Source organism: Oncorhynchus mykiss, chromosome 27, assembly GCF_013265735.2.
Source record: "Oncorhynchus mykiss isolate Arlee chromosome 27, USDA_OmykA_1.1, whole genome shotgun sequence".
Classification (NCBI taxonomy): Eukaryota; Metazoa; Chordata; class Actinopteri; order Salmoniformes; family Salmonidae; genus Oncorhynchus; species Oncorhynchus mykiss.
In genome coordinates, this window is record NC_048591.1 from 24,760,855 (window position 1) to 24,774,013 (window position 13,159).

General features: G+C 43.3%; 1 protein-coding gene across 2 annotated transcripts in view; it reads right to left on the minus strand.

Annotated features, from left to right (window-relative positions):
• Positions 1–8,720: 8,720 nt before the first annotated feature.
• LOC110507849 (CXADR-like membrane protein) overlaps positions 8,721–13,159 on the minus strand; it is an 84,091-nt gene continuing 79,652 nt past the window's right edge. For both annotated transcript variants that reach the window (XM_036964985.1, XM_036964986.1), the window contains exons 5-7: positions 11,593–11,715; positions 10,890–11,031; positions 8,721–10,059 (exon numbers count right to left, since the gene is read on the minus strand). In XM_036964985.1, coding sequence (XP_036820880.1) covers positions 9,711–10,059; positions 10,890–11,031; positions 11,593–11,715 — 614 coding nt within the window. In that variant the 3' untranslated portion in view covers positions 8,721–9,710. The remainder of the gene's footprint in view (positions 10,060–10,889; positions 11,032–11,592; positions 11,716–13,159) is intronic.

The window sequence follows — 13,159 nt, forward strand, 5'->3', positions numbered from 1 at the left end:
ACCCTCACTCTCCAAGGGTTAGCTTTGTCCAGTTTGTGAGCATGGGTGGACCAACAGATGTAGGATTTTAATTTGAGTCAGTTTGCAACAGCAGGAAAATAATCCTGCAACAACAGGAAATGTGAATTATTTTGTGGATTATAATAAATGGACTGAAATTTCAAAGTGGAAATTACAAACTTCAGAAGCCTTTTTAAACTTCAAATATACTACAAGTTTGCAGGAAAGCTCTCCTGCAACAGCGTGATCAAATGAAGATCCTACATCTGTACATACACCCAGAATCAACCCATGTGGTACCCCACATGACATACTGTATGTTATCTGTCATAGACTAGCCTATGGTTAGAAAATAGAACACTTCTCATACAGAATTCTGCAGTCTGTCACTAATAGTGAAATCCTCACAGCTCTGCTGATTTTTGTAGTTTTCCTGAGGAGTCCCAGATCAATTACTTTACTGTGGGCGGATAGCCTGGTCATCACTTGTATTCAATTAGCTCTCCTCCATTGAACTGCATGGAGTCAGCTCAGCATCTGCCAAATACACGTCTTAAGGGCCCAGAATAATTTGATTATGAATCCGCATGGCATGCCAATTTGGCCTAGGCCTACTCTTACTTTTCTGCACTCTGCCACATTAGGATATTTTATTCACTGCTTTAATGTATAATTAGGCCACACAAACAATGTTTTTTTTTTACTTCATAGATCTTAATGTAACAAGTGCTCTACTTTTTTGTTTAGCATCAATAAGGTTTTGTAAATTAATTAGAATCTCACAGATGAAGCCTAACGCCAATGGCTTAATTAAAGCACATTTATGTTTGACCAATGGCTCCTAAAAGTCCCATGGGCAATCCTTTTGCCCAAAATAACATATTGGGAAACAAAACTTTTGTAGCTGGAAAAGATTCCCCGATATTGTGCAGTTCACACGCAGGTCAAAAGGAATGTTGGCCACCCAAAGAAGCCAAGGAGAAGGACGAATGAGGAAGAGATAAGGCAGGAACCACCTGGAATAAGGTCATGAAAACTACCCATAACAAAGTTAGCTGGAGATGCACCATTGATGTACATTGCTCCACTAAGAGCTAAAAGGAATAAGTCAAGTAATTATCTTCCTTTTAGCACTATGAGCAGGGCAGAATCAAGAAGAATAGTATCAAGGAGTAAATTGTGAGCAATTGAGTGTCTTCAGACTGGAATGTTGTCTGCACAGTTCATCTGGATGAAGGGGGATTGGGGACTCTTGATTTAAAAAGGGAATTATAATGCCAAGTGGATGTTAAAAATAGCATCCTATTAACCTCTCCATTTGACTTTATGGCAGCGCTGTAATTAGTGTAGTCGTCAGACAGTGAAATGTGCTTGAGATGCGGGTCACAGTGCAATACCCATTATCCACTGAGAATCACTGAGAGAACTGAGAGGCAGACAGACATCGTTAAAAGTCTACGATGTGTGTGTTAAGTTTGACACAACCTTCAGACAAATGTAACAATTGCTCAATAGTCTTCTTTCACCACCTTTTTGGCTTTTACACAGAGCTATAACCCTGGTGAGCGAGGCTTTGTTTTCTATACAGCAGCAGTTACCATTTTAGATGGGAATCAATGGGCAGATGGCAGATGGCTACCAATTGTCCTTTAGGAAGAATATATTCTGGTCCAGATAGATACATGACCATGATAGTTCCATGTGGGTTGTCAAAGTATATGTGTGTGCCCAGTGGGTACATACTAGGCTTATATCATCATGCTCTTATCAATGCCATTCTATTATAACATTTTACAGGCATTTCATGTTTCGATAAGCCCGGTCGTGACTTTTTTCATGCGGCAGGTAATTCATCTGCATGAAATGGTTGGATGGAAACGTGGTTTGTGACAACCATGATACCTCTGGGGGTGGCCATATTATGGACCACCAGAGGGAGCCACAACCAAAGCTATTCATGCCGTCACTGTTTCCGTCCCAATTCCCACCACCACCATACTGTAGTCTACATAGTAATATGTGGTCACTAATCACCTTGAGGATTTGCGATAAACTGATCAAGTGGCTCATTTATGTTATTGGCTGATTTCTTGGTTTAAAATGCGCATGGCTGTTATCACATTAGGGTCCAGCAGCATCATCACAGATGGAGCAGTTTTCACTGAGATCTTCAATCAACACCAGGGGGCACAATTCTATAACTGATTAACAGAAACATATTTTCGGTGCTCCAATTATGTACTATGGCAATCTACATACATTAACTTTCAAGATTACCACAGGAATAGAAAACACAATGTTACTTTAATCGGTTCTAACATAAATATGATAAATATGAGTCATTGTGTCCTTATCTCGATGACGAATATCTTAATCAGATTTTTTTGCCATAAGAAAATGTAATCAAATCTTATTCAACAGCCAAATAAGGTTTGATAACATTTTCCCATGGCAAAATCGAGATAAGGACACAAGGACTCATCTTTATCATAGTTATGTTAGAACCCATTAGAGTAACATTGTGTTTTCTATTCCCGTGGTAATCCATTATAGTATTCCACACTAGGACTACTACTACTTTTTCATTTTCAATTACATTTTTTTTAAATGAGAGACATACAATGGCCAGTGCTTGTGTTATTGATTTTCACGCCAGATCATTTGATTTTGATGCTGAAGTGTGTATGTGTATGTATGTGTACATGTGTTTACATAATGTGTACATATGTTTTTCTGTGTCTGATGGGGGGGTGTGAGTGTCATCACACACTGTTAATCCTGTGGAATCAAAGAGCACAGAGGCATGGAGCAGAGTAGAGAAATGTGATGTCGGCTTGAAAATCTGAATCAATCTTGTTGGATATGCATGAGGGGCTCTGGAATTATGCTATTGTTTAAACAAATAGGATCAGCAACAAGCAGATGTCAGATAACACAGTCTAATATGTGGTATGTAGCCAAACCCTAACCCATTTTATTGCTCTCATATCTACAGTACATTCACTTTTATATATTTTACCATTTACTTGAGGAATATATTCCATAATCACTGTTTGCCGTGATTTGTTAACAGACATATTTTTGTACGATACCTGTGTTCCTTGAAAAATATATAAAATTCACCCATTATCTATGGATCCGTTAGACATGTATACTTAATTTTGGCAGTTCAATAAATTGTCAACATAGGAAGACATTTTCTGAGGGAAAATGCTAAATGTCAGTCAATAAAAGGCTGACAGGTCAATAGATATCTTGGATCTTCCTGCAATAGGCATAACTGTCACATCCATGGGCCTGGAGAGTAGCACTTAGGGTGAAGCCTCTGCTACTGCCGTCGATTACCATTCTGTCACTGGGAAACTGGAGATCATGAGCCCTATTAGCAACACAGAGAAATGTGGTCCCTAGCTCTCTCACCTTGAGTCACCAGTATAATACCATCACAATGTCACACACATGAGAGGCAGCTGCTATCGAATGTCAGTTTCACTGCTAGCGTTTGCCTTGATTGAAGCAAAAAAAGCCATATAACTTGTCATTGTATATTTTATTTGCAAAGGAAATAGTAATAACTCAGAAGTCGTAAAAATATACATTTTTTACTTGTGATATTTACATGTATTGTTTTTGTCAAACAAACTGTACCGCTTTAAAAAACCAAAGAGAAGCGACTGTGAAGATGACAGATGAGTGAAAAGTAAAGAGAGGTTTATATTTCCTTTTATCATGCCGTGCTGAGCTGTCTGTCTGACATCCAGACAAGGTCGTTACAGACAAAGCCAAACCCCCCATCCCCCAACCCTCACCCACGATGAGAACAGCACACAAAAGTGAAAAGTACATGGATTCAGAAGAACCAAAACAGAAAACAAAATAAAGCTTCATAAAACGTTCTGTGATATATATTTACAATAACATGATTTTAGCCAAATACAGGTATAAGTTTACATCAAAGCAAAGCATTCCCCTCATCTGCTCGATGACCTTTGACATGCAGCTCCTTTAGCGTTCCTCCTTTCTGAGATGGACTTCCACCCCTCCACTTTCAGAATGTCACAATGCATCATGTTCCTGTACCAGAGGCTGGCCAAACACAGTCTGAGCTTCAATCTGTCATGCTGGACTGCTTGTCCCAAAAACTGCTAAAGAACACAAACATGGTGGCTACATGAGATTCATATTCATATAATATAATGCAGGATAATCAGAATCATGAATCATTTCACTTACGTTTGAATGCTGATAACATTAGAGTGGTGCCACTTTAAGAATCATTTTTGAGTGTGTTGCAAATCTGGGCTGGAGAGAAAGCCTAGTTTAAATTCCCGACTGCTCAGACAAAAGCCTATCAGGATTCATTTGGAGAAGTAGGTTTGACAGTCCACAAAGCTGGCACAGATGAGGAGAAGCAACGTGAGGGCTCGTAAACTGGGGAATTTGCCACCTGAGACCTCCAGTTGCTGGAAGGCAAATCAAAAAGCCGGAGGAATTTAAGACAAAGTATTCTATCCTCCACTGGGCTGCTCCTGTAGGCAGTGGAGGGAATTTAAATGGAGGAGCCTAGAGCTCTGGCTCGATTTCAATCTTGTTATACGTCCCCTCCTCTCCCACTACTCTCTCAGGTTCCCTTGAAAACTGTGTAAGAGCATCTGTTTTTGAGAATGATAAGACACATAGCACTGTTTGTGTGTGTGTGTGTGTGTGTGTGTGTGTGTGTGTGTGTGTGTGTGTGTGTGTGTGTATTGTCTCCTGGGCTATGCAATGGTTATTTTTGTGCTCCCTTTGATGGGCAGGACCATCAGTCAGTTATAATGCCCTGCGAAATTCCCTCCATCAAATTTATTCTAAAGGAACAGAAATAACAAGTTTGACTATTTCGGCTTTCGGTTCACTGTGTACTGTGTGGTGTGTGTGTGTGATGGGAAGCTGTCAATACACAAATAGACCAGTGCATGGCTATATTAAAAGACAGCATTACCAGGCAGATAGCATGCGAGCGGCTTCCAGAGGACTAGATGAGTATGAATTATGGACAGGCATTGTCTCGACACCACTAGCACTAGCGAAAACAAGATTACTGCCTGTGAAACTGAATTGAATTCAATAATAGGCATATACTATACTGTCACAGAAACTAAAATAAACACTGTGTCTGCACTGATGCCTTATCCATTCAGATAGGATATGCCTGGCTAGTCCCCCTATCCTACTCCTTTGAATGAGCGGCTAACATGAGAATGTGTGGGTGAGGCCCTGAAGGCCTGTATCGAACTAAAACACATCAGCTTCCCTGGCCCAATACAAACCATCTTGTTCTCTTTGAAAAGGCATTTCTTTCCTCATTGGACATCTTAACACCACCAGCAACACCACCACCACCTTGTCTATTAAATGAAATGACATCATGTGCGTATATCTATCTGTATGTACAATATAAAACAACACTATGACTACATAATGTACATTACTCCATTGGCATAGATCGTTGTCTCGTTAAGGAGATGTACACTCTGCATTGTGATTGGGTTACATATAATCACACATGTTTGGCTTACGCCCCTCTAGTTTGGCTGTAGATTCCCAAAGCTGGATCAACACAGATAACTCAAACCACGTGCATTCACGATAAGGACAGAGAAAGAAACCGTCAAAGGGGATAGGGATTGCAAAGATTGTCCTTTTTTTCTAAACTTTCATTCAAACTACACTGTGCAACAAATGGGATGGCTGATGCCAAAGCCTGGCCAACGTACTGAGCAGCCATAAACACAATGAGACAGTAATTGAGTGCCACTCTGTTGTTGTGGATCCAAGGAGAGTACCTTCCATGGGTGGAACCATGCACACTGTACAATACAAGTCACTAAAGTCATACTCCTTCCTCCATTCCCTCATCCACAGTATTTGGGGGATTAACTTCAAGGTAATATGTGCCTCTGTACCGATCTTTGACTTCCTTCCATTTAGTGACCATCTTTGTTCAACACACATTCATGGTGTTTTTGACAGGCTTTGGTTTCAGTAACATTGCTAAACAGTGGAGGTAAATAAAATAGTAAAAAAAAGCAATAATGACCCATCCTGGAGATTGGTGGCACTTCTTCAGGCTGAGACACAACCCGTCACTTGAGTGGGTTGAGTCACTGATGTGATCTTCCTGTCCGGGTTGGCGCCCCCCCCCCCCTTGGGTTGTGCCGTGGCGGAGATCTTTGTGGGCTATACTCGGCCTTGTCTCAAGATGGTAAGTTGGTGGTTGAAGATATCCCTCTAGTGGTGTGGGGGCTATGCTTTGGCAAAGTGGGTGGGGTTATATCCTGCCTGTTTGGCCCTGTCCGGGGGTATCGTCAGACGGGGCCACAGTGTCTCCCGACCCCTCCTGTCTCAGCCTCCAGTATTTATGCTGCAGTAGTTTATGTGTCAATCTGTTATATCTGGAGTATTTCTCCCGTCTTATCCGGTGTCCTGTGTGAATTTAAATATGCTCTCTCTAATTCTCTTTCTTTCTTTCTTTCTTTCTTTCTTTCTTTCTTTCTTTCTTTCTTTCTTTCTTTCTTTCTTTCTTTCTTTCTTTCTTTCTTTCTTTCTTTCCCTCTCTCTCGGAGGACCTGGGCCCTATGACCATGCCCCAGGACTACCTGGCCCGATGACTCTTTGCTGGCCCCAGTCCACCTGGTTGTGCTGCTGCTCCAGTTTCAACTGTTCTGCCTGCGGCTATGGAACTCTGACCTGTTCACCAGATGTGCTACCTGTCCCAGACCTGCCGTTTTCAACTCTCTAGAGACAGCAGGAACGGTAGAGATGCTCTGAATGAACGGCTATGAAAAGCCAACTGACATTTACTCCTGAGGTGCTGACCTGTTGCACTCTCGACAACCACTGTGATTATTATTATTTGACCCTGCTTGTCATCTATGAACATTTGAACATCTTGGCCATGTTCTGTTATAATCTCCACGCGGCACAGCAAGAAGAGGACTGGCCACCCCTCATAGCCTGGTTCCTCTCTAGGTTTCTTCATAGGTTCCGGCCTTTCTAGGGAGATTTTCCTAGCCACCGTGCTTCTACACCTGCATTGCTTGCTGTTTGGGGTTTTAGGCTGGGTTTCTGTACAGCACTGTGTGACATCAGCTGATGTAAGCAGGGCTTTATAAATCAATTTGATTGATTTATTTGAAACTGTGTCACCCTTCACAACCTGTCCAGACATGCCCGGGTGGGGGGAGTAAAATAGAAATAGAAGAGATACTATGCCCCCTTGTCTTAAAGCTATTCTTATCCAGTATATTCAGTCATGTATCTCTATGTACTGTACTTTAACACATAATTCACCCATATGTTAATTTGGGGAGGAGTTTACATACTATATGGGATGATAACTCCAGTCCTCACACTTTTGCCCCAGCCCCAGCCAACACACCTGACTCCAATAATCAACTAATCATGATCTTCAGTTTACACGCAATTAGTTTAATCAGCTGTGTATGCTAGGGATGGGGGAAAAGTGTGACACCACTACAGACCCGGGAGGCCAGAATTGCCGATCCCTGATGTAGAATATCCACAGAGCTATGAGAGAGGATGTGGGGAGAAAAATAAAAGTTTCAGCAGAACTCAAGCTACCATGTCAGTGATACATCCTATGAATGTGGCTAAAGTTTCTCCTGTTGAGAAATGCAGATGAGCTGTTCTCTGAATGGGGTCAGGACCATGGAACATGGTGTGTCTTAGATGTTGTAGTGGAGTCCGTAAAGCATCATAGAGTGTCTGCAGCACAGGAGGCATGCCTTGGGGGAGAACGACTCCTAATAATGGCTGGAATGGAGTGAATTGAATAGTATCAAACACATGGAAAGCATTGGTGTTTCTCAAAATACATACTACCATGCTCCGAGCACGCAAATTGTAGAAGGGGAGGGTCGGAGTATGAGTCCAAATCAAAGTATGCGAAATGGAGCACAGAGGGCACTTCTCGAATGAGTTTGTACATAGTTGGAAGCATGCATCGATGCAAGCTTCAACAGAAATTATGCAAAGAAATATGAGGCAACCACGTAAAAAATGACACAACATTTCTTGAAATCCATTATTTGAGCTGAATCGAGAGAAAATACACTCCGACTTCGGAATGAAATGTTGCCTATTCTCATCTCATATGTTGCATGACTACAATATTTTTATCTTGATAGGTTAATAAATACATGCTGTGTTATTTTTGGCATGTTTACCTGCCTACGTATCGTAGAATGCAAGCCCATAATAAGTCAATAGGGCAAACTGGTTAGCTACTACTGTTAGCTCGCCAGATAGCCACGAAGATTGTTAGCTAGCGACCCACAAAGAATTGACATCTACCTTGCATAACATTAGCTTTAGGTCATTTTTGCCTGTTAAACTATGTGGTTAGCTACATTATTACGATTCACATATAGCTAGCTGATAGTTATGAAGTAAAACATCTGCTTTGTGTATATCTTGTTTAATCTCTATTGCCATTGTCTGGAAGAAGGTTCAGTGAATGGGTAAATCCATAGTAATTTAATAGGGCTAGCTAGCTAGCCACAAAGAATTGGAAGCTAGCTACCCATCTACCTTGCATAACATTAGTTTTAGGTCATTTTTGCCTGTTAAACTATGTGGCTAACTAGAGTACTACGATTCACATATATCTAGTTGATAATTATTAGTTAAAACATTTGTTTTATGTATATCTTGTTGCGTCTATTGTTGCCATTGTCCTGGCTGGAAAAGGTTCAGTGATTGGGGAGATGCAGTGTGAGGTAATACAGTAGGGGGAGTGGGAGTGCTTCTCAAATATAATGTTTTATGTGTTCTCCACACTCTCGTCCTCACAAGAACGTACTTGAGAGAACATCACTCGGAGCATGAGAGTGTAGGGTACGGTAGTATGCATATTGAGAAATTCCCCATGTGTTTGATGTGTTCGATACCATTTCATTTATTCCATGCCAGCTATTTCTATGAGCCCGTCCTCCGCAAATAAGGTGCCACCTGTGGTTTGGAGGGGTGATCTAACGGTTTCTCTCCTCACAGGGAAAACAGTCGGCTATCTGTCAGAGGGCTAGGGGTGTTTTTGGGTGTGTGGTTTGTAGCGGGAAGCTCCAATGTGTCTGCCTGCTTGGATTGGTGTGGTTGGATGAGTCAGAGACACCACAAGGCCAAAATAAAGAGGCTTGTTCTCTCTTAGTATGTCATGCCCTCATCCCTCCGTCGGCACCTGGCTCTGACTTTGGATTTCTCTTTTCTCATCCCATCCCTTCTTTCTTCCTTTTTCTCTGCACTCCTCCCGTCCTTTTGATTTGATAAATAAATAAAAGCTCCACTCTGGTTTTCCTTCCACCTCACCGCACACAGCGCTGTGCTCGCTCACTGCTTCCCATGCCTTCAAAGTTGAAAGAAAAGTGTAAAAATAAGTTCTTTAGCCGAGAGACATAAACAGAAATGTTCTGTCTCGGGTTTTTAGTTTAGTTTAGTTGTTTTTTATTCAGTAGGGGGCAAGCATTTCTTATTTTCCCTTTTTAAGTATGCATTCATTAAAAGTTTTGGGATTTCTATTATTTATTATTTTAATTACATCCTTTTACTAGTTGCATTTCGTTGTTTAACAGAAGAGTTTGTGTCTTTGAAGGGGTGGGGGGAGGGGTGGGTCTTATGCTTCAACACAGCCAGGATGGACTCTCTTCTACTTCCTACACAGTTTGAAAGGCCTTGTTCTGGGCAGGGACCATGAGAGTTGGGGGAGTGGGCCCAGAGATCTGGTTCCTGGAGTTGATGTTGTATTTGGGGGTGCCGGGGGGCTCAGGGGTCTTGTTGGGTGGTACCACTGTGGTGTAGGCTGGGGGGGACTGTGGGAAGTCAGGGGGCTGTCCGTTCTCCTTAAGGGCAGCAATGGCTGGGAGGCGAGGGCGGTGCCCGCGGGGTGCGGTGTTGTGCACCATGGACTGTGTTGAGGAGGCCCCGGAGCGGGAGCTGCCAGAGCGGGATGAGGACAGGGAGTTGGGCTTCACCAGCTTGGCCTTGGGAGCCTCTGCATCCTCCCTGTATGGAGACACACAGCAAAAACAAACAAGAGCTACTTAGATTCGACCAGTCGTGACTTCAAGCATGCACGCAGAGACAAACATAAACTTAGACAAACTCTACAGCCTTTCTGAGGAGAGCCAGTGGAGAAAGCTGTCTTGTACAATCAGGGAAAAGGGTTTGGTGATGCTCCACTGCACTTGCTGCATTATCATCTGGGTCTGACACAGTGTCTAACTAAATATAGTCTAATTCGTCTGGGTCTAAATCCACCACATTACATTGACACCACCATCACCGAGCCCACTTCAGAAAACTACATCACCTAACCTGCGAGCTCCATCCATTCCTGCCCGCTCAGTGGCTAAACATGGCATGTAAACAGGAAACACCTCCCTGTAGTCTGCATTATTTACTACACAGTCATCCCCAACCAAGCTGCATTATTCATCTGAACACCAGCAAATAAACAGCTACACACCCGCCAAGCTGTGACATTTGTTTTTTGCTGCTGTAACTAGCCGTGCCATTAGCAGCCTGGAGGCCCCAGTTTACTGTAGATCAACACGGCCTCAATCCACACCTAGGCCCTGCCGCCTTCTAAGGCCTGCTCTGGAAAGGAGAGAAGCTCTGGGCACAGGAGCAGAGAGGTGTGAAAAGAAGGCTCTCAGAAACCAATCAATACTACGCTTGACAATAAGGGATTTATTACAGACACACACGCATGTGTACATACACATGCACAGAAGTGGGTGATTTGCTTTAGTACTTTAGTTAGACAGAAAAAGAGCAAAAGAAGAACAGAAGAAGAAGATGAAGAGAGAGGAACAAGAAGAAAAATAACTGACCTGATCTCGTTGGGAGTCTCCTCCTCCTCATACTTCTTCTTCTCCTTCTTGCGAAAGACGAGCCAGATGATTAGGATGATGAGGAGAACACCAAAGGAGACGCCCACCACGGCACCTGCCAGCACGCCCATCCCTCGAACATCTGTGGAACACCACACATCTGTGACATCAGAAGGGCAGAGAAAAACCACCACAAATGCACCTGCACATACAGTATGCATACCGTACTGTGCACACATGCAAATATTGATGCTTCTCACATAAACAATCCATTTGAAAATAATGGTTTAGTCCCGATAGGTAAATCCTGTAAATTTGTAGATCATAGATTTTGCTGGTGTTGTGTGTAGTATTATGTGTTCAGTCCCCTACAAAGCTATGAATCTAACAAAATGGTATCAAACCATTTTTGTTGCTGTGTTAACTTATAAATCATGTCCCCAACAGTTTACCCTGTTGTGACCCTACAATTCCTGTGCCTTTCTGGAATTCTATTACTGTGACATTGAAACATGGCTGTTTGGGTGAAGCTGATGACCAATGGCCAATGTTTAAACGGTACCGTCCCCAGTGTTGGTTTACTGAGGCAGAGGGGAGCGGAGGGAGGGGAAACCAATTTTCAGGTGCTGTTGGAAACTACAGTCATTCATCACCATTGTAGCACGGTGTGGTGCGGAGCCGGAGAGCAGCTTTCGCTACTCACACTGCATGGTGACCTCGATGATGCAGTTCTCCTCGCCCACATCATTGCTGGCGGTGCACTTGTAGAAACCTGTACTGTCCTTCGTCAGGTTCCGCAGGGTGACGATCTCTGGATTCTTCAGATCTGTAGGAGAGATAGATAGGCTGTGATTTAAGAACCTGCTCAACCAGGGAAATCCGAGAGGACCGGATAGCCTCAGACAACAACATTGATGTATATGCTGATTTGGTGAGCGAGTTTATTAGCAAGTGCATCGGTGATGTTGTACCCACGGTGACAATTAAAACCTTCCCCAATCAGAAACCGTGGATTTATGGCAGCATTCGCGCAAAACTGAAAGCGCGAACCACTGCTTTCAATCATGGCAAGGCGACCAGAAACATGACCGAATACAAAACAGTGTAGCTATTCCCTCCACAAGGCAATCAAACAAGCTAAGCGTCAGTATAGAGACAAAGTAGAGTCACAATTCAACGGTTCAGACATGAGACGTATGTGGCAGGGTCTACAGTCAATCACGGATTACAAAAAGAAAACCAGCCCCGTCGCGGACATGACGACTTTCTCCCAGACAAATTAAACAACTTCTTTGCTCGCTTTGAGGACTCCTTCACTGCGGCCAACATGAGTAAAACATTTAAACGTGTTAACCCTCGGCAACCTTAGCCCAGTCCTCAGAGCATGCGCAGACCAGCTGGCTGGTGTGTTTACTGACATATTCAATCAATCCCTATCCCAGTCTGCTGTTCCCACATGCTTCAAGAGGGCCACCATTGTTCCAGTTCCCAAGAAAGCTAAGGTAACTGACCTAAACGACTATCGCCCTGTAGCACTCACTTCCGTCATCATGAAGTGCTTTGAGAGACTAGTCAAGGATCATATCACCTCCACCCTCCTTGACACACTAGACACACTCCAATTTGCTTACCGCCCAATAGGGCCACAGACAACGCAATCGCAATCAAACTGCACACTGCCCTAACACCTATGGACAAGAGGAATACCTATGTAAGAATGCTGTTCATCGATGAAAGCTCAGCATTTAAAAACCATAGTACCCTCCAAACCCGTCATTAAGCTTGAGACCCTGGGTCTCGACCCCGCCCTGTGCAACTGGGTCCTGGACTTTCTGACGGGCTGCCCGCAGGTGGTGAGGGTAGGAAACAACATCTCCACCCCACCCCACAAGGGTGCTTTCTCAGCCCTCTCCTGTACACCCTGTTCACCCATGACTGCGTAGCCATGCACGCCTCCAAATCAATCATCAAGTTTGGCTTGATTACCAACAACGAGACAGTCTACAGGGAGGAGGTGATGGCCCTCGGAGTGTGGTGTCAGGAAAATAACCTCACCCTCAACATCAACAAAACAAAGGAGATGATTGTGGACTTCAGGAAAAAGCAGAGGGAGCACCCCCCTATCCACATCGACGGGACAGTAGCCACACATCACGGACAAACTGAAATGGTCCACCCACACAGACAGCGTGGTGAAGAAGGTGCAACAGCGCCTCTTCAACCTCAGGAGGCTGAAGAAATTTGGCTTGTCACCAAAAATACTGTCAAAC